This window comes from Scatophagus argus, chromosome 16, assembly GCF_020382885.2.
Source record: "Scatophagus argus isolate fScaArg1 chromosome 16, fScaArg1.pri, whole genome shotgun sequence".
Taxonomy (NCBI): Eukaryota; Metazoa; Chordata; class Actinopteri; family Scatophagidae; genus Scatophagus; species Scatophagus argus.
Window position 1 is genome coordinate 21,350,696 of NC_058508.1, and position 19,059 is coordinate 21,369,754.

General features: G+C 46.8%; 1 protein-coding gene across 7 annotated transcripts in view; it reads left to right on the top strand.

Annotated features, from left to right (window-relative positions):
- The window catches only part of rbfox3a (RNA binding fox-1 homolog 3a), a 450,354-nt gene that overhangs the window by 360,910 nt on the left and 70,385 nt on the right, over window positions 1-19,059 (top strand). Inside the window, exon 1 of one of the 7 annotated variants that reach the window (XM_046414286.1) lies at window positions 8,269-8,655. The exons of the other annotated variants lie outside the window; for them this stretch is intronic. Within the exon in view, the coding sequence (XP_046270242.1) occupies window positions 8,530-8,655 (126 nt within the window). The 5' untranslated portion in view covers window positions 8,269-8,529. Of the gene's footprint in view, window positions 1-8,268; window positions 8,656-19,059 lie in introns of those variants that run through there. 7 annotated transcript variants of the gene reach the window in all.

Here is a 19,059-nt window from a genome sequence, read left to right on the forward strand (position 1 = left end):
TCTGCACACACACACACACACACACACACACACACACACAGCCACAGCCAGAGTAGACAGAGACACAAACACTCGAACAGTGAGGGAAACACACTGGGATGAGGACGGAGGCACACGCCCACACAAACTTTATATTTAGAGCTTCTATTTAAAAAGCACTTCACAAAACACGGGCGCATACCAAACAGGCATCGTAACAAAAACACACACACACACACACACACACAGGAAGATAAAAAAATATGCTACATGAAACATTTAAGAAAAGGCCTCTTGGAACAAATGGTTTTCAAAGGAAGCCGCTGATTTAGTGACGACCGCAGCCTCCAGGCTCACTTTTAGTCTTCAGTCTGGACTTTGACGGTTGTGCTTTAAAGAAATTGTTAAGCTCAAAGGGGATTAAAGGGTGAGAGGCGGCGCTCGGCGTCCGCCCTCCATCAGCCTCTTCATAAGCGATCGAGCAGTTTTTAAACAAACAGTCATTCAGCGTGTGGACGCCACGAGTGTTGGCCTCATTGGATCTTTTGTCCTCTTCATGCATATCTCAGCACTCCTCGTTTGTCTGCCATTTCACTTTATTAAATTGCCAAATTATAACATCTTACACTGCAGAGCTCGAGTTCGGATGGATGATTTCCGGGATTTATTGTTTCTTTTAAAGTTCTCGGGTATTACTTATGTTTAAAAAGAAGTGGATTGTTTTCAGTTTTTCTGTTGATTATTTTTAATCATTTTGTGATTGATTGATCAAGTTTAATTTGTAAAATAATAAAAGAAAACGACCGTACAGACATGAAAATATTAAATTCATGATGCTGCTACCTGACATCACTCCTCTGATAACAGGAAGTGCAGGGTTTACGGTCTTAATGTGCAGAAACTTGTATTTGAGCCTACCAATGGTCCACGTTCATCGATTTTTAAATCCACTACGGGTGCTGATAGCGTTACAGACGTATTCACACATTTCCTGACTGTTCTGATAGGATGTGTGTGTGTGTGCTGCAGGCCGCCGAGGCCCCGTGTGTCTGCAGGTATTGATGTACCATTTCTCACTCGCCGCTGCTAAGTATGAGAGCACGGTAGCTGCAGTGTGAAGCCCTGACCCCTCTGGGAGATGCAGCAGCATTCACAGTTGTGGGGAATGGGTCTCCGGTTCCCCAACTGCCTGTTTAGAGTAATGGTCAAAGGTATGTCTGCTGGAAGGGAACATTACTGGGCATGACCAATCTGCTCCCAAATGGAATACACTTTATGTCACTGCACCAATCTATGTAATTGACTTCGCTTTGGGCTGCAGCCATTATGGTTAAGGTTGCCTTTTTTTTTTTTTTTTAACAGAACGTCAATGAAATCTGAAATGCACAAGGATGGAGGATTCTGAGAATGATTGCTTTTGGGTGGATATGAATTTTGGGACGTTTTGTCTATGAAGAACACCCCATATGTGCTCGTGTCCTCGTGTCGCCACACTCGAGCGTCCAGAGCTGCCTGGTAGACTCGAATCGGGGACTGAATTAGGCCCAGGACAACAGGTGAATGCAATTAAGTGGGTGGCGGAAGAGGAAAGCAGCAGGATTGGATTTGAGAACACTGGCCTGACTTATTGATTGGAAGTAACTTAGCATGATTACAGTACGGCTTGGTTGTGCTTCTCTTTGTTCTTGAACTTCTTGGTTATAAAAATAGATGAGTTATACGGGACGATTCGCCGCCACGAGCGGATAGGTTAGCGTAGAGCTGAGATTCAGCTTGAGGTTTAAGCACAGCGTGATTTCTAAGTGACGTGGTGATCTGCTTCTTCCTGTGCACATATAGAAAACAGAATCCTCCATGTGGCGTACAAATGCTTAATATGGCTTGTCATGTTTTCAAGTGCGATTTAGTCTTAACTGTTGCTGGTCTACTGCTGGTGGTATCGGTCCGAGGTACAGCCAAACCTGACGAAGGATTTTTGAGGGGCGGCGGAGGATTTATGGACAGAGGATGATGAAGATGATGGCAGACCAGAGACAAGCTTGTAATTTTAAACACCAACAGTAGTATGATTTTACACATGTAGCTCTACAAGCATGTCCTTGTGTCTCTCTTACATTTATTTCCTGCCTGCTATTAAGCTCATTTCTAACTAACCGCTCCGACGCCGGAGGACAAAATGGGTGAATGCATATTTGCTGGCTGACACATTAGCCTCTCCGTGTACATTCAGTAGTCTCACGCTTACATGCACCATGTGACATCGTCCCCAAGAGCGAGTCTTGCCGCCACTGAATTTTTCATCATTGATCTGATGTGATTTCCATGCTTGGCCGTCCCTCTGCCCTGTCAGCTCGCTCTCCATCATAGCCTCTCTTGGCCTGGAGGGCCAGCAGGGCGTGAGCCATCAACCCCGCTTGTTGTCACCCACCATGGCTCAAAAAAAGCCCTCACTGTCTTCCACCCACCACCTCGGACTGTCGCACACCCCCTGGCCTCAGTGCGTCGTGGCCACAAGCAAACCAGACCTTTGGATAAGAGGGTGGTAAAACGCTCGATGTATTGACACGACTGTCGGCTGCCATAAAGCTCCATCACACCCCCCTCCTCCTTTCCATCCCTGTCATAGCAGCAGCAGGAGGAGCAGAGTGTGGTGTGGACAGTTGATGTATAGGAGAAAGACTCAGTATCCCTCGGTTTCCGCTCTGCCTCCTCCTCCTCCTCCTCCTCCTCCTCCTCCTCCGATGGAAGCCTTTCGAAACGTCCTCGCGCCTGGCCCGAGCTCGGTGAGCGATGGCCAGAGCCAACCTGCTGATCTTAGCACCGGGTGCATTAGTTCGCCATAAAGAAGCAGTGATTTTGAGACGCGGCAGGCGAAAACATATGAGGATGAATGACACCATATAAAAGCCAAGCTCTGTTTCAAAATCCATTAGAGAAGCAAGTGCCTGAGCTCCAAACGCAGCAAAAGCCAGCATCCTATCCCACCGTCCAATCGAGGCATGGATCGCAGATCACTCTTGCAGTTCCTCCCTTAACTGTCCATTTAATCAAAATTTTTAATCAATGCATTAGTACATGACAGCTTTGAGGGGAAAAAACGCATACTTCACTTGGTGCCAGATATTGGCATCCAAAGATAGGTGGGAGATGAATGCGGCTCATTTGGTGCTGAAATTGAACAAGTGCTTTTTTTTTTCCTGTGTGTGTGTGTGTGTGTGTGTGTGTGTGTGTGTGTGTGTGTGTGTGTGTGTGTAGAGCCACACTTTCTTCTGGGTTGTGTGGGTGCACAAATGTGTGATTGCGTGCGTGTTTTTCTCTGCATGTGCTTCATGAAAGCTCCACCCCTCCCCACCCACCCCGTGGCACTGCCTCCTAATTACTCAGATCTGCGCTCAAAGTGAAGAAATAATGAACGAGAGCTTTAATTATGCCTCCAGACAAAGGATCCCTGATGCCTGCACAGCACCGCAGGCACGCTGACATGAGTGAGGGCAGGTTAAACAGGAACCCTCTCCTCTGGGTGCAGAAAGCTGGTCGGCCTTTAATACAGAGCGAGCCTGCAACCTGACATGATGCTGCAGATATCGACGGGGAGGAGGGAAATGAACTGGCTGATTTTTTCTTTCTTTTTTTTTTTTTTAAGAGCTACATGGGTTTGTTATCTCTAACAGATATGACACAACCTTTAATTAGTGGGGATCCCTGAAGCTCTGGGCCTGAGATATAATCAGTGGACCTTTAGCGAGAGCACAACCCTCCCCTCTCCGGGTACCTCCGGGGGCGGGCTGATTGAGGCGTCCTCGTGCCCCCTCTCCTACTGCGGGGCTGGCTGGCACTCTGGAGATGCCAGTTAATGAGGAAGCCTGTCAGAGGGGCCCTACAAGGGTGCCCCTCCGAAGGCCTCGCTGCCGCTCAGCACCGACACCAAACGCTGCTGCTTTGTTTTCTTCAGAGTGCGTCTCCAGAGGTCTCGGCGGAGTGTCCGGTGGGGTGGGCGGGGGGGGGAACCAAACCGCTCCCCTTTGGACTCCGTGAGCTCTTCTACAACTCGACTGATCACATCAGCCCCTCAGACGGGCTAATTATACTGTACACTGTGACTAATGGAGAATATGGCAGAGTTCCGTGTTTACTTTCATACATATTTACAAAGTTTGTGTCCGTGCATAATATTGCATAATCCCCATTCTGGCATCTTTGTGTTGTTCTAACTCTGGTCGTCCTCCTGATGGGGGAGCTGTGGCCATAGTGAAGTGCAGCAGTACTGCTGGATTGAGGTACTTGGTTTTACTTGAGTATTCCTGCTACGTTCCACTACATTTCAGAGGGAAATGTTGCACTTGTTCAGAAATCTGACAGCTGTACTCACTAAATGACTGAAGCCGAGGCTGTAACGACATTGGGGTCATGTCCTCAGTGTTTTGGAGAGTTTGGCAGCCTGGGGCGACTTTACAGCCCAATATTAAAAGTGAACACACATTTGGGTATTTTACAGACTGATTTCAGTAATTTTAGATTCACATTTCTGCACTTATAGGCTGCAAGTTAATTTAAAAAATGATAGATTATGTATTTCCCCACCAGAACTTTATTATTGGCAGTGTGAAGAGGACTTCTGAAGCAGGCTTTGAGAAGTAAAACTTTGATTCAGCTGTGAATAAAACATGAAAAATGCTAATGATTAAAGCCTTTTTTGAGAGAAAAATGAACCCCTCCCCCCCCAAAAAAACACACAATGATTAAAAGGTGACAGATGAAAACAGAGGACAATAATGTTAATTAAAACAGTATTTATAGATAAAATACCCAACAGCATATAAAGTAGTTAAAAGTCAGCTTCACCTCAAGCAGCCACGACCAAATTTGATCTGGTTTTGATTTCTGATGTGTCGAAACCACAGTTTGCTGATAAGACTCGACACACTTTGACAGAAGAAACGACTCGAATGCGGGATTATTTTACAGCATTACTGCTGCTCCTAAGTGAAGGATGTGGATCCTCCCTCCTCCTCCTCTGTCACGGTGATGGGAGTTAAGGGAAATAAACAGTCATCTCTTATGAAGATTAGTCCAAGTGCGCTGTATTGATCAGCGGTCATACGATAAACAGTGGAGAACAGCAATGCGCCGCCAATCGTTTGGACCCCATTAGTCGCCGTTTGTATTGCCTTTGATTATTGCTGACTGAGCTCCCAGTGCATGTGATGGCTTTTTACTGCTAGAACTGCTGCTTTCAACCTTTTTTTCTTCTTCTTCTTCTCCTTTTTGAGGAGCACATCAAAATAACACATGGGCTCAACAGACAAACAGCCACTCCACACCTTCACCGTCACACCAGGGCTGCGTCTCGTACAGATGTGTTGCAGGATGTTTTTCGGAGGAGATTAACGACAGATTTAAAAGCTTGTAATGCTACACACACACACACACACACACACACACACACACTCACACTCAGACTCACTGATAATCAAGCACTTCTAAGTCCTGCCTCGGAGGGTAATTCCTGTTCGATAGCAGGCCAGCAACGCAGAAGACAGACGTGACGGAGTCGACGGTGACAGTGATGATGATGGTGATTGTGGTAATAATGATTATGCTGATTATTACGGGGCTGCCACAGCGATGTGGTGATTGCGCCGCAAGGAAGAAAGAGAGGAAGACAAAGGGCGACAGTGACAAAAACGATGATGAGGATGATAATGATTAAGATCACTTTTTTCTTTTTCTTTTTTTTGCTTGTGGTGATCAAGTGTGAGCCGTTCGCAGCGGTTGTTGATCTTTCTTCAATTGGCAGCACGGCAGTGTGGGGAGTTAACTGAGGATATCTCTACCGCATTTCAGGGCTTTGATTTCACATGACAAAAAGAAAAAGGCACCGTTGAGAACATTCCAGCAACTCCCTTTGAAGGGAGTGATCTGGCAGTGCTCATTTGAATTATTAACTGGCTGAGACAGACAGACAGGAAGAAAAAAGAGAGCGAAAGAGCGAGAGACAGAAAAACACACAGAGGCGAGACAGGGGAGATGGATAGCCATCTTTAGCGGGCAATGCCAAAGCGATCAGCCTAAACCACGACACATATCCGCCATGACTGATCTGTGCATCAAACAGTCAGGCCAATTATCCAGGAATGAGACCTGCAATAAAGATGGCTGCCAGTGGAGGCGAGCATTTATTCAAATTACTGATGTTTAGCTTCTTTCTGCTGAGTTCATGAATGTAGTTATGAATGTGTAATGGTGGGGTCAGCCGCCCCCCCGCCGCACACTGCGGGTTGTTTAATCTGCAGAGGGAGTTAATTCTCCTCGCTGGTCGTGTCGTGTCCCCCACAGCGGGAGCCTTTTATTACTGTCAGTGAGGCCAGAGCACCAGGTGAGCCTGCAGGTAACGCACAGGCAGAGAGAGGAAATCGTGTTCGTGTTAGCCACCTCACGTCCGCACGTCTGACGTGTCCATCCGCTGTGGTGGAGCAGGTTTTTATATCAGAGGCTCTCAGTTAGCCTGGGATCACAGGAGTCTTCTTCTTCATAAAACAGCCAAATATCAGACGTGACTCGGGAAGAAAAATAAATTTGTAAAATAAAGTTTGTTGTGTTCCTCCCTCAGTCTCTGACTCCCTCCTGGACCAAATGAAACACACCGCAAGCTGCAGTAAAACCACAGATTTCTCATGGGTTTGAACGTTGTTGGAAGCATTCGCGATAATATCAGTGCACAACAAAATACTGTATATAACAAGATATAGATCTTATAATGCACAAATGTTTCATATTTTATCTTTTAAGAGTTGTCACTTGAGCTGCGAAGGGGAACAAACCACAACAACAGACGCGAGCATCGAGAAAACCCCACAAGATAAAACACATGGACATTAAACTCAAAATCCAGTCAGCTGCAAACGTTTCTGAGCGACGCCCATACACGTTCACCTCCACCCAGCCTGCAGAAACACGATCAAGCCGCTGGTTTAGAACAAACTGTAAAACTTGGTCAATCTCATCCCCGCTTGCTGCCTTTTTGTGGTCATTTGCGTGCTGGTTCTGGCACAGGAAGATAACATCCCTGTTCTTCATCCCGAGCTCTGATTGTCTCAGTTGTTTTGTCTCAGCCAGCAGCAAGCGCAACATTAGGCAGAAGTTCAGAGGTCTGAGACCAAGCTAAAAGACCTGCTCGCTCCTGATCCCCCTCCATCCATCCCCCGAAGACCTCAGGCTGCTCAGGGTCTGCTCAGGCTGCTCAGGGTTAGCAGCATCCTGCTCCAGGATCTGAAGAGGGCAAACTCTGTGTTGTAGAGAATATAAAGTTCTTCCAGTCAAATCTGTAACTTTAGACTCCGTAAATTTAAAACGTCTTGACTTGACTGCATTAAGAATTACAAGATGAAGAGCACAAGAGCAGCCACACGTTGTCGTACCCTGGTGACGCCCTGATGATCCCGGCCGATGTATCACGGTTTTGAAGCTGAGGTTGTGTCAAATCAGACTCCAGACAGATTTCTTGCATTTTCCTACAACTTGAAGGTAATGGAGGCTTCATACCCAACTGGTGCCTGTGATGTAACAGACACATCTTGTGCATTCTCTTTGTCTGCTTCTTTTAAGGCTGTATCAAACAGAATTAATCAAAAAGATACATTAAAAGGAAGCTCTGAGTTGTTTTGCTTGTACAGTTTAGTGTGCTCCACGCTACATGCTTGGCTGGATGCATATTAACAGCCCGGTGGATGAAGAAGGATGTCACCACTGGGCCTAATAACAGCCGCTTTTTGTTTTAATGCATTCCCCCCTGGCTTCACAGATATATCTGTTATACATGCTGTACATGCTGCGTCCTTGAGCGCGTGCACACACACACACACACACACAGGGAGGTGGTGCTGGCCACCGAGGGGGTGTGCGTGTTTGCAGGGTGGGGGGGCCCGCAATTAAAAGGCAGCGTGCAGTGTCCCATGAGGTGCTAATGCCCAGGATCAGCTGTTCTAATGTCATTCACATCCCCTCTGTTATTCAGCCAGCCCCCGTTTGATGTATGAATCCATCGGGGACTTCATCAGTAAACCCCCCCCTTCAATGCTACCTCCACCACCATCACTTTTATAACCCCACCCTAACCTACCCAACCCCCCTGTCGGCTCTACAACCCCTCCTCCACCACCTCCTCCTCCTCCTCCTCCTCGGCTTGCACAGAACCTCCCCTTCTGTGTCTGAATGCTTATGTTGGCTTTTATCGCGCTCAAAGTAAACAGAGTCGCGCCAGGGATAGTGAGAGAGAGAGAGGGAGAGAGAGAAAGAGAGAGAGAGAGAGAGAGAGAGAGCATCAGTGATAAAGGTGGAACATGCACATTGTCTGCGCACCGCTCGCCTTCCTGCTCCATCCTCAATAGAGACACAAAAGCCAGCAAAAGGGGAAATTTAAAAGGCAAGAGGAGACTGAAGAAAGGAAGAGATCCGAAGAGAGAGAGAGAGAGAGAGAGTGAGGGAGAGAGGGAGCGAGCCAGAGAGAGAGAGAAGAAGGAAGAGAGTAGAGCGAAAGGATCTCCCTGCTAAATGCGCAAAGCGTCCCGTCACCCCACGCTGAGCTCCATGGCCAACTCCGGCTGCCTGCTGCTCTCCGGCTCCGGGATGCTACCTCACTCGCTCCAGTGTCCCCCTGCGTTCCTCTACCTGCCCGAGGTAAGACTGAACGAAGCTCGCTTTGTCGCCCCCCCTTCCTCCCCCCTCCCTCCCTCTCTCCCTCCCTCCTCCATCCTGCCGTTCTTCCGTGCGCTCCTCCGTGGCACGTGATAGCATCGCGCTGGCTTTGTGTGCGCGTTCCAAGCCCCCCTCTCTAACCCTTGACCCTGCGTTTGAGAGGGGGACAGGAGGTGAAGTGGAGGGGGAGTCACCTCTTTCATTTCATCTTCTCGACCATCCTGTTGTTCATTTCCTCCCGTCCTGCTCTGCTCGCTCCCCCCCGCCTCCCCTTCCTCCTCTTTTAGAGTGATGTGAAAGCGGTGAATTGGTGTGAGCACGCAGTGTTTGTGTACATCAGCCCCGTGACTCTCTGAGCTTCTCTCAGATGTTTTCTCGGTCAGTTTGTTGCGCTCTCACTTCCTCGTCACTTCTGTGCTGTGGAGACTCTTTACAGTGAGGTGTGTTTTTAAAATCCTGATAAATCTCCCCTGCCTCCATGTTGTCTCCAGCTGTGTGTAGAGATTTAGGCACAACACACACTTCATCTGGTCTGCACGTCGGACCTAAATTCTGCCTGAGTTACCTAATCTGACCCCAGCCCGGATCTGCTCGACTAAACCTAACGCACAATTTCAGCCCCTTAAATCAGGAAGTCGGAGCTCCGAGGCCTCTCGGATTAGCTGCCGTTATTTGTTGCATTTGTGGGATTTATGTAGCTGATAAATCTGTGCTCAGCTCCAGGCTGAGTGCACTTCAGGTTTGTGACTCTGACATTTTAAGTGAGGAATTAACAAAATTTTCCTCATCTGTACATCCGTTTCTTGGCTCATGCCAGGCCTCGTTTCAGCCGGTAAAATCACATTGTTGTGTGTGAAATAAAATTCATGGATTAGTTTGGAATGCACACGACACTTAACAGCTCTTTTATATTTTAAACGGTCTCAGTTTGTCTCAGTGAGCTCTTCAGTCTCCCTCATGTTTCTAATGATCACCACCAAGTGACAGCACTTTGAATAATTATATATCTCTGCAAATTAATATTGATTTTTCCTCTTTTCATTTTTGGTTTTTGTTTTTCGTCCTCCTCCTTTGGAAATTGATTCTGTCACTGATCCCCCTGTTTTGTGAAACCTGAAGACGGCAATTTAGTGAGGGGAGGTGAAAAAAATCAACAACAAGGTGACTCTTAAGAGCCTGTCCGTCTGCTGAATTATTCACATGTTTTAATTCAGCGGGTTGAGGACTGTTGGGGACGATAGGATCTGTGTGTGTGTGTGTGTGTGTGTGTGTGTGTGTGATGGGGGGGGTCGAGCATCCAATCCTGTTTTTACTAGCGGCAGCATGTGTTGCAGTAAACAGAGTGTGTTACTGCAGTGATTGAGGGGAAATAACGGCGATGGAAACTCCTGCTTTCTCATTTTGATTCTCACCCCTCCCCTTTCTACCCCCCACCATCACCATAATGGCCCTCACCCGCCTCCCACCCATCTGTCCAGAGCGGGCACACCCCCCGCTGAGGGCTGGGGGTGTGTGGACGACCAGGTGCCACGACACACACACACACACACACACACACACACAGAAGCCAAACTCTGGCTCAGAGATGAGGCTGTGTGTGAGGATTTGTCGCGTTTGTGTTCCAGTGAATCATCTCAGATTGCTGATGACGTTAAGTGTTGCTCAGATTTCCTGATTAAAGTTAAGATTCTGTTTTCCTTTAAGTACCTTCAGCTTCAAGACGTTTGATGTCCGCCGTGTTGTGTACGTTTTGATGTCAAACTGTCAAAAGCTTCCTGTTAGCAAAGTGAAAAGAGTTGAGGTGGCTTTACCTTCCACTACATCCCTGTTACATCCTCATGGCCGGTAAGCCTCCTGAGAGTGTGTGTGTGTGTGTGCGTGTGTGTGTGTGTGTGTGTTTGTACCTGGCCATGTTTGCTTGTGTTTAAAAGTCCAAGTCAGAGCTGAAATTGACACTTCCTGTGTGCTATTTTCACGAAACGTCCCTTTTTGTTTCAGACCCCTTTAATGTATCAGCAGCTTTTGTTCTTTTTTTGTTCTTTTTCGTCTTTGCGGTAAATCCTCGCCCTGCAGCGCTGCGAGGGGAAACAACCCTCTGAATCACACTGTGGCCAGCACCCCCCACCCTTCCTCCTCCTCCTCCTCCTCCTCCTCAGCACCGTCTCTTTCCTCCCACATCAGCCATCCTTCATAGGATGCTGCCCCCGTTTCCCACCCCCCCACCCCCGCCCCCACCCCCGCCACAGTGCAGGGCTGCTGCGTCGGCTCGTGTAAGATGACAGCCAGAGAACAGAAGGGGAATAGATTGAGGTGATAGCCTCTGCCTCACAGTTTGTTTGCATTTCAAATAAGACACTGTATTAAGTTGGGCTCCGAACAGCTTTGCTTATTATGTGTGAACATGGCGCCGCATGATATCACAGGAAGACAGGAGTTTATTACATAAAAGATTAGCGAAGCATACCTTGGCTTTATTTGTGTGCAGCAGTGTTTGGGTGTGTGTTCCCAGGCAGTTTGCTTTGATGCTCTTTGTAGTCGGCTGCGGTGCGTATAAATCCCGGCTAAATGTTTGTTTTCATTAACACAAGGAGAGACTCCCCGCCGCGTGCTGGGAGAACTGTGGGCTTGTGATTACAAAAAAACGTGGCGGTATCACGGCACCGCTGAAGGGCCGTCCCTCTTCTCAGCGACGGTTCCTTCACCTCACGGGGTGCCGGCTTCATCCCTCCGCAGGATGATGTCACTTCTCTCCTGCCGTCACTTTGTATTGTGGTAGCTCCGTTCATGAGTTATGGCGCTGGATATTGAGGGAGTTATGAATTACAGTGTGGTGAGGCTTTTACGGGACGCAATGCTCAGCGCTGTAGGCCCGTATTAAAGTATAAATATATTTATGGTACAAGCCTAAACTGACAGGGTAGCTCAGGTTTGCTCATGGTAGTTAGTAGCTGTCTTCAGAGCCATAAAAACATGGCATCTCATGGATTTTCTATTTACCAGGCACTGGGTGGGCATATGGCAACGCTCGTAAATGTAACTCTATTATCTAAGACGCTGCTGTTGGGTGGGAAGCAGGGTGTTAGTTATGTCTAAAGAGGAAAAAGCAGCAGTTGTTATTGTCTTGATGCCACATCTCTCCCTCTCTGTGTGTCTTTGCCTCGGACTTATCTCGAGATCTCCCGTTTTCTAAAATTGCCTCCCTTTGATTTGTAATTGGATTTTCTATCATGGCATTCCGCTGCGCTGATGTCTATTGTTATTGTTGCATCTATTGATTTCTTTTTTTTGCGGCTTCTTTGGTCGGGCTGTTTTGAATTTCCTCCTTAACTGTACACGGCTTCGGTATCGTTCTAAACGGTCAGGTCGCCTACAAGAGGCGATCCTTTTTATGTCGGTGGATCCAGGGAGGAATTGCCCGGGCTCTCTGGTTTCAGCGGCCTCCTCCTCCTCCTCCTCCTCTTCCTACTCATGCTGATCTCTTTTCTATGCCTGTACTAGAAGCCGACTCCCTCCCTCCTCTCACACACACACACACACACACACACACACACACACACAGATACATCTGCTTAAAGGCGAGGGATGCAGAGCGGAGAGGACTGGGAATACTCGTGACACACTTCCCCCTCGGTTCAGGCCTTGATCCTGCCTCCCAAAGCGCTGCTATTCACGGGGACTTTAGATATCGAAGGATTCAGGTTGGCGGTCTCTCGGGGACGGACTAATGCGAACTGTGCAGAGACGGCTCCTTCCTGGGGGATAATTATTGTAGGCCAAGCTGCACTATTGACAGCTGTAAATGGAGATGCTGTCTGTAACTGGGGAGGCCTAATAGGTTTTTGTCCCTACATGGGCTCTCGTTAGGCCGGTGTGGGTGCATTGCAGATGAGTTTGAGAAATGAGCCGCAGCCTCGCTGGGCTTCAGATGGGACTCGGAGAGACCGCCACCCCCCCCACCCCCACCCCCCCACACACACCTGACCTCACGGGAAAAGGGTTAACACACTGCAGTTGGTTCTGTTTTTACCTTTAAATGTTAAGGCTGGTGATGTTCTTTATTTTTCTTATTGTCATCAAACCACTTAAAAAGACTAAAACCAGCAGTGAATTTGTCCATCGACACCTTCCTGCGTTACCATGAACACACACCTCGCCCTGCTGCCACACACTCACCCGAGCAGCGAATGGGAAATCGTCTGCAGCTGAAAATAACAAACTGATGCACAATTTCCCTGACCAGCTGTTTAAGGAGTCTTTTCAAAACTAAAACTATAAGCTGACAGACAGTCAGTGCACAAGCACGCTGGTGCTTTTACTATCAGCAAAAAGAAAAAGAGAGCAAACGCAGCAGCAGCCATATACACCAACCACTTGCAAATAAACTCAGATCTTATGATTTAGGCGTTTGTTAAATCTGTTTTCACAAGCCATCTGATTCTGCTCTGCTGTGCTGTTACAGGTGAATGCTATATTTGAAATATTTCCATTATATCACAAAGCATGGCCAGCTTTGTTGTTTTTCAGTCAATTTAGTCGAGCACAATTCACTCAGATTCAATCAGGCACAAATCAAAAAAAACCTCAAACCCAATTTCATGGCTGTGGAATATACCTCTCAATGTGTTCTATGTTTTGGTGTGAAATCATTCAGAGTCTTTCTGTCGCTGCCGTTGAGCTGTTTTGTCCCTTAAACAGCTGATTCATAGCGGCATAACAAAGGCGGAGGGACTGATTGAAATGTTTTCTCACTTTTCTCTGGCCCGGAGGAGAATTGTAAATCACAGCTCAGTCGTTTATTTTGAAATTTCATTTGGTGTGTGAGCGAGTGCTGCCTTGTTCTTCACAGAGACTTCACAGTCAGGCTGACTTGTGTGTTTTTTCCTCTTAAGGCTACCCACCGTCTTACTCCACTAGACCTTTGTAAATGGAACAAAATTAAATTTGTTCCCTGTATAGAAGAATGGCACAAACAGCGCAATAGATTTACTCACCAACAAAGCTTTTCCACCGGGGGTCTGGCTGCATTTTTAATGTGAACGTGCACGATTGAGCTTACACATGTAGGAATTCTTGTCATCTGTAGGTGGACGCTCGCAGGGCTTTGCATGCACGACGCCGTGCAGCGCATCAATAAATGTGTATTTACATTTTGCCAATAATGCTAAATATCCTCCAGTCATTAATGTTGAGCGCTGGCCTGTCTATATTCTGGACCTACAGTGTCAGTGAATTAGCATGCACACTGCTGCTCATGCTAATATACTCCACTTCTGCAAAACAAAGCTGCAGTTGCAGATGTCCTCACCTCGCAATAATTACCTTCCTCTTTTATTTTTTCCAGTGGCAGATTTATAATGAAGCTTTTAATTAACGTGAGTGTGAAGCGTTTACTGCTGGTGAGAAAATATGACACCACGAGAGACGTCTTTACCTGCTAACCCGAAGGGCTGGGAATCATCTGCTTTTCGGTTAGCGATGCAGAGGCCAGCGGTCAGCAAAAGAAAAACTCAGACTTTTTAATGCTTTCAGCCAACAAACCAGTTTCACTGAAGATTGTGGAATAGTGACAGAATCTCGTCTGTGGGATCCATGCACCAGTTGTCCACTCTCTTGTGGTAGTCAGTTAAAGTTGGAAAATTCCAAAGATTAAATGTCGTCAGTATTTTTATTCACATCTGACCAACTTTAACCAAAGTACTTTTGTCTCCTAAATTGAACCACAGACAGGATTTAAATCCTGGATTCTGGCATCAAAAGCGGTACCTTCGGCGCTCCCGCTCGGTCAAAGAAACGTAGTGCAGGCAAGAGGGATGGGCCTGCATCACAAAAAAACGGAAAGTTCGTGTTCGCGCAGACGGCGGCTGCGCATTACGTTTCATGACGAGACACAAACTGCTGTGACTGCTGGTTGGAGTTGACAATATTTTAGACTGTTTGCTGATCAGAAACTACCAGATTACAAAGCTCACCAGATGTCTGATGGATGATCTGCAACATGATTGGATTACTTCACACACATGCAAAGGATCCGATAAAGGATCAGACGCTCGCTCTCTGTCAACTCTGCATTGCGGTGGGCCTTTCTTTCTAATCCAGCTCAGTGATGTCCGCTCGCTTTAGAAATCACTGCTGCTCGGTCCGCTTCAGCGCTCCTTTAGGCCAAGCGGAGACCGCGAGCGAGCAGGGGGACCGATGAGGGAGGGGTGACTAGACCCATGTCACAACACCTCCCTGTCTTTACACTGCGGGAGCTCTCACTACATCTCACACACACACACACATGCATACAGTTACAGGAGGATAACCTCACAGTCGTAGCCTCTTTTTCCCCCTGAGAATATAATGCGTCCCGAGGTTTTCTGTTTCTGCAAATGGCAGGCTGAAACGCTCAAGCAGCCGGACCGACTTGAGTCCAATTATTTCTTTAGTGCAGTATCTAAGCCAGCTGTGATTAGTATGTTTATAATACAGTGTCACTCTCACACTGTCCTTCAGACATTCTGCCTCTCGGTGGGATCCTCTCAGATGAGACGCATTACCCCGTGTGCTGAGTTAACAGAGCGGCTGTACGAGCCGAAGCAAGAGAGGGAAAAAAGAGCAGAAGAAGAAGGAGAAGAAGAAGAGGCAGCAGCAGCTATCACAAGCCATTAAAAGCACTGCACCTTTTTATCACCAGCAGCTTAATGGCAGTGGTGAACAGCAAAGCATTATTACCGTTTCTCCTTGTGCTCCTGCAAGCCTGTTTTCTCCACCGCCAGAAAACACGCTGCTGCTGCTGCTGCTGACAAATAGATCTCCAGGCAAATTTTGTTTTTCAAAAGGTCATTATCTGTCTTCATCGGAGCAGCTGGTGTGTTGCATGGGAACCAAGTCTGAGCGAATGATTTCTCATATCAAACCAAGAAGTTCCTCTTTCCCCCTCGTTTTTTCATCTCGTTATTCCCGTTTTAAGAGGATGCAACCGTGCGGCGTGTTTGACTACCAAGAAGCACCCTGGGTCACCCGCCAAAGAAGATCAATATTTGAACTATGCTGTTGTGGGTCAGCATGTACGGGTGTATAAAATTAAATGGGGCTTGAAATTGATTTCAAGTTCTCCTTGAAAAAGTCTACAGGTATTCTGAGATGAAACCAAGAGGAGAAGTGCCGCAGTGGGGAGATGACCTCCACCCAGGCAGATTCATAATTGTTTTTGTTTCTCCAAATTAAATGAGCCCTTTTATTATTATTATTATTTCTATATTGCAGAGCTGGGGGTCCGAAATTGCCAGTTATGGCACGTTCGTTTTTAGAGACCTAAAGTAATATAAAGTAATGGCCACAATTCCCGGCACATCTCCACCGGCTACTCCCTTTAACGCCATGAAACAAATGGTTATGGGATGGACTTCAAAATAAAAACTGGGGCTTTTGTTTTAGCTAATCTCAGCTCTGTGTTGCTTGAACCACTGGAGAGATTAGAATTAAAAACAAAAAACTTTTTCCGTTATCCTCACCGGCAGCCAAACAGGTTCCACACTGATTTCTCTTTGGGTAAGGAGAGAAGCTCCTGTAATTTCACCCAAATCAGAGCCCCCTCCTCCTCCTCCTCCTCCTCCTCCTCCTTCCTCCTCATTTTTCCCCCTCCTCACGTGGAGAGACTAAATATCACTGCTTTTTCTCGCAGCACTTTGTTAGTGGAGCACGCCTCTGTGTTTTTCTAAAATCATCTATCAAGGTGAGATCTGTGGGAAAGAGCAGCGCCTCGGGCTTCCTCTCCGCGTGCTTATGAGGTTTTATTAGGTCCCACAGGACCACTGCTTTGGTGTGTGTTAAAAACAAATGGAACTTACAAATTACAGATTACAGCCTCCGCAGGCGCGTGCGTGAGTGTGTGTGTGTGTGTGTGTGTGTTCAGGTGCGTGTGTGGCCAGCTGATGAAGAAACGGGTCTGGGATGCGTTTGGTCAGAGCTGGGCTAGTGATGGCGGCGGAGGGGCGGGGTCACAGGGGCGTCTGTCTGTTTGTACAGGACATTTTAAAAACAAACACTCACTTCACGTCTCGTGGTGTCTTGGCTGTCTGGTAAAAATTCGGTTCCCACGTGGTGTTAATGCATCAGTGAATGTGGTCTGAAATTCCTTTTTTTTGTTTTTTAACTACCATTGAGAAATCATATCTGCCAAAATCAAACAATGTGACGACACGTTTAATATGTTTTGCGTCCGCTCCTGGATAAAGCACGGTCAATGCAGGACAGGAAGTCGTGTCAGGGCGCCACAGCGTGAATCCCGCGCAGTTCAGAAAGTCTCCAGTGAACATAAAACACGCAGTTACATTACGTGTAGCCCCACGTGAACTAAGCTGTGACGATTAGTCAGCTGAAAGAAAATTCTTTTTTAAACTTCTGGTTGTGTCATTCTTAAAAATGTCAAACATTTGCTGCTTCCAGCTTCTTAAATGTGAGAATTTGCCATAAAAAAAAAATAGAAATTGAAATATTAATCAGTAATAAAAGTAACTGTTGGCTGTCCAGACTTTCAGACTTCAGCGTCCATAACTTTGTGCTGCAGATAAAATCCCTGTGAAAACTGCTGACTGTGAAATATCCAGAGCAACAAACACACTGCGCCTCCAAACACGAGTTTTAAAGTCTTTTTTCAGTGATGTGAGCAACACATCTGTGCAGGCCGTCTGTCTGACGCACTGGAGGTGGTGGTGGTGGAGGTACGCAGTTTGGGTGAAGTGTCCCTTTAATTGAAAAGGCTCCACAGGGCTGAGGATTTTCTCTTGCCCACTGCTCCTATTCTTCCCCCTCCTTCTAATTTAATGACTCACAATTGTAACTCCAACATTGTTATCATTCAGCAAAAGCGAGTAATGAATAGCAATTAAGGTTTTCAAAGGAGGGAGCAAAGCTTGAGAGACGTCGCTTTTCACCCAGAAATGTTGAAACAGTGCAGCGGCGACAGATACTGTCATGTAGAGAAAGGGCCTAATTTATCCGTCCAGCTGTTTTTGGTAAATAACTTTTTTGTTCTTCTTCCTCTTCCTGTCACACAGACTGCTATCAGTGCAAACACGAGTAATCATTCTAATATCCAACACATTGTGGCTTCCTCAATGAACCGTAATAAACTGTAATAAATTACTCCCTGCACATTTTGTCCAATGATTGCTCTTTCTGGTGCCGGGAGAGGAAGTGCTAATTAACTGGATATGAATGAAATTCCAGTACGGCGTCGTATCAGCGGCAGGGAGACAAATGCGATCTAGTTGTGTCGCGAGCGAGTGGAAAATTGCTGTGTAAATAGGAGGTTGTTGTGGCGGCCGTTTTTTTTCTGTGTGCTTACATTTCATGGGTGAGAATCCAATCTCGCAGGGCAGCATGTGCAGACTGCCCTCTCTGATACACTCCACCGTCCTCCACCTACTCTATGATAGCGCTCTAAAAGCTCCCCCCAAATCTCTTCTCACACACACACACACCGACACAGAGAAACACAAACACATATTTCAAAAGGTAAAAGCCATTGTCGAGCTGAGGAGCCGCGCCAGCCGAGGTAAAGATGTAAGCGGCGTTCGCCTGGCAATTTGACTCATCTTCCAATTCGCCAAATTCCCCTGACACTTGATTTCACGCAACGTAAACAGAGCAAATTCTAATTGTCACACTTGTCCTCTCCTTTCCTCTACTTTTGCATGTTCTTTGCTTGCTTTTTTCCCGGCTGTAGTGGGTACTCGAGTCTGAAAAAAAAAGGCCGCCGCCTTCTCATCCGCTCGCTTCTCGCTTTTTCATCTGTAGCTGCAGTGGCCGCTTTTATCTATGGGTTTGGGCAGTTTTGGAGAGAATTACGGTGACAGAGCCATGGAAATGATAGGCCGGCAGTGACATATCTCTGCCTCATAAATTCTACATTGCTCAAGATAATTTACGAGGGAGGTTTGTGTGCGTAAGACAGACAGGGCTCCATGGTATCCATCCACTCCACAGCCTCCATTCACTTCAGCCCTGCAAGTGCGGTCGATTTATCGAATCTGAATTTATTTTCACATTCGTTTCTTTCATTCCCAAAGCGTCACTTTGAGTGATTATGATAATTTCTTTCAGCCTTTATTTTTTGCTCAGAATATGGCTGGGTATTATTTGTTCTGTCAGGATTATTACAGATAAAAGAGCAAACTAATAGATCTTGTGCGGCCACGTCGACTACTTTACTGAGAGGCCTTCGTGATTAGGTATTCTGCCATCAGCAAAGGTCATCGGCTCCCGTGATTCTGCTGTACGAGCAAGAGGCCAGGCCAAAAGGCAGGACGGCTCTGACATTGGTAATCATTCTTCATGCATATTTCTGTTTGAGGAAGGTGAGCAGAGCGCGATATACTAATCTAGGAAAAAAATCAAACC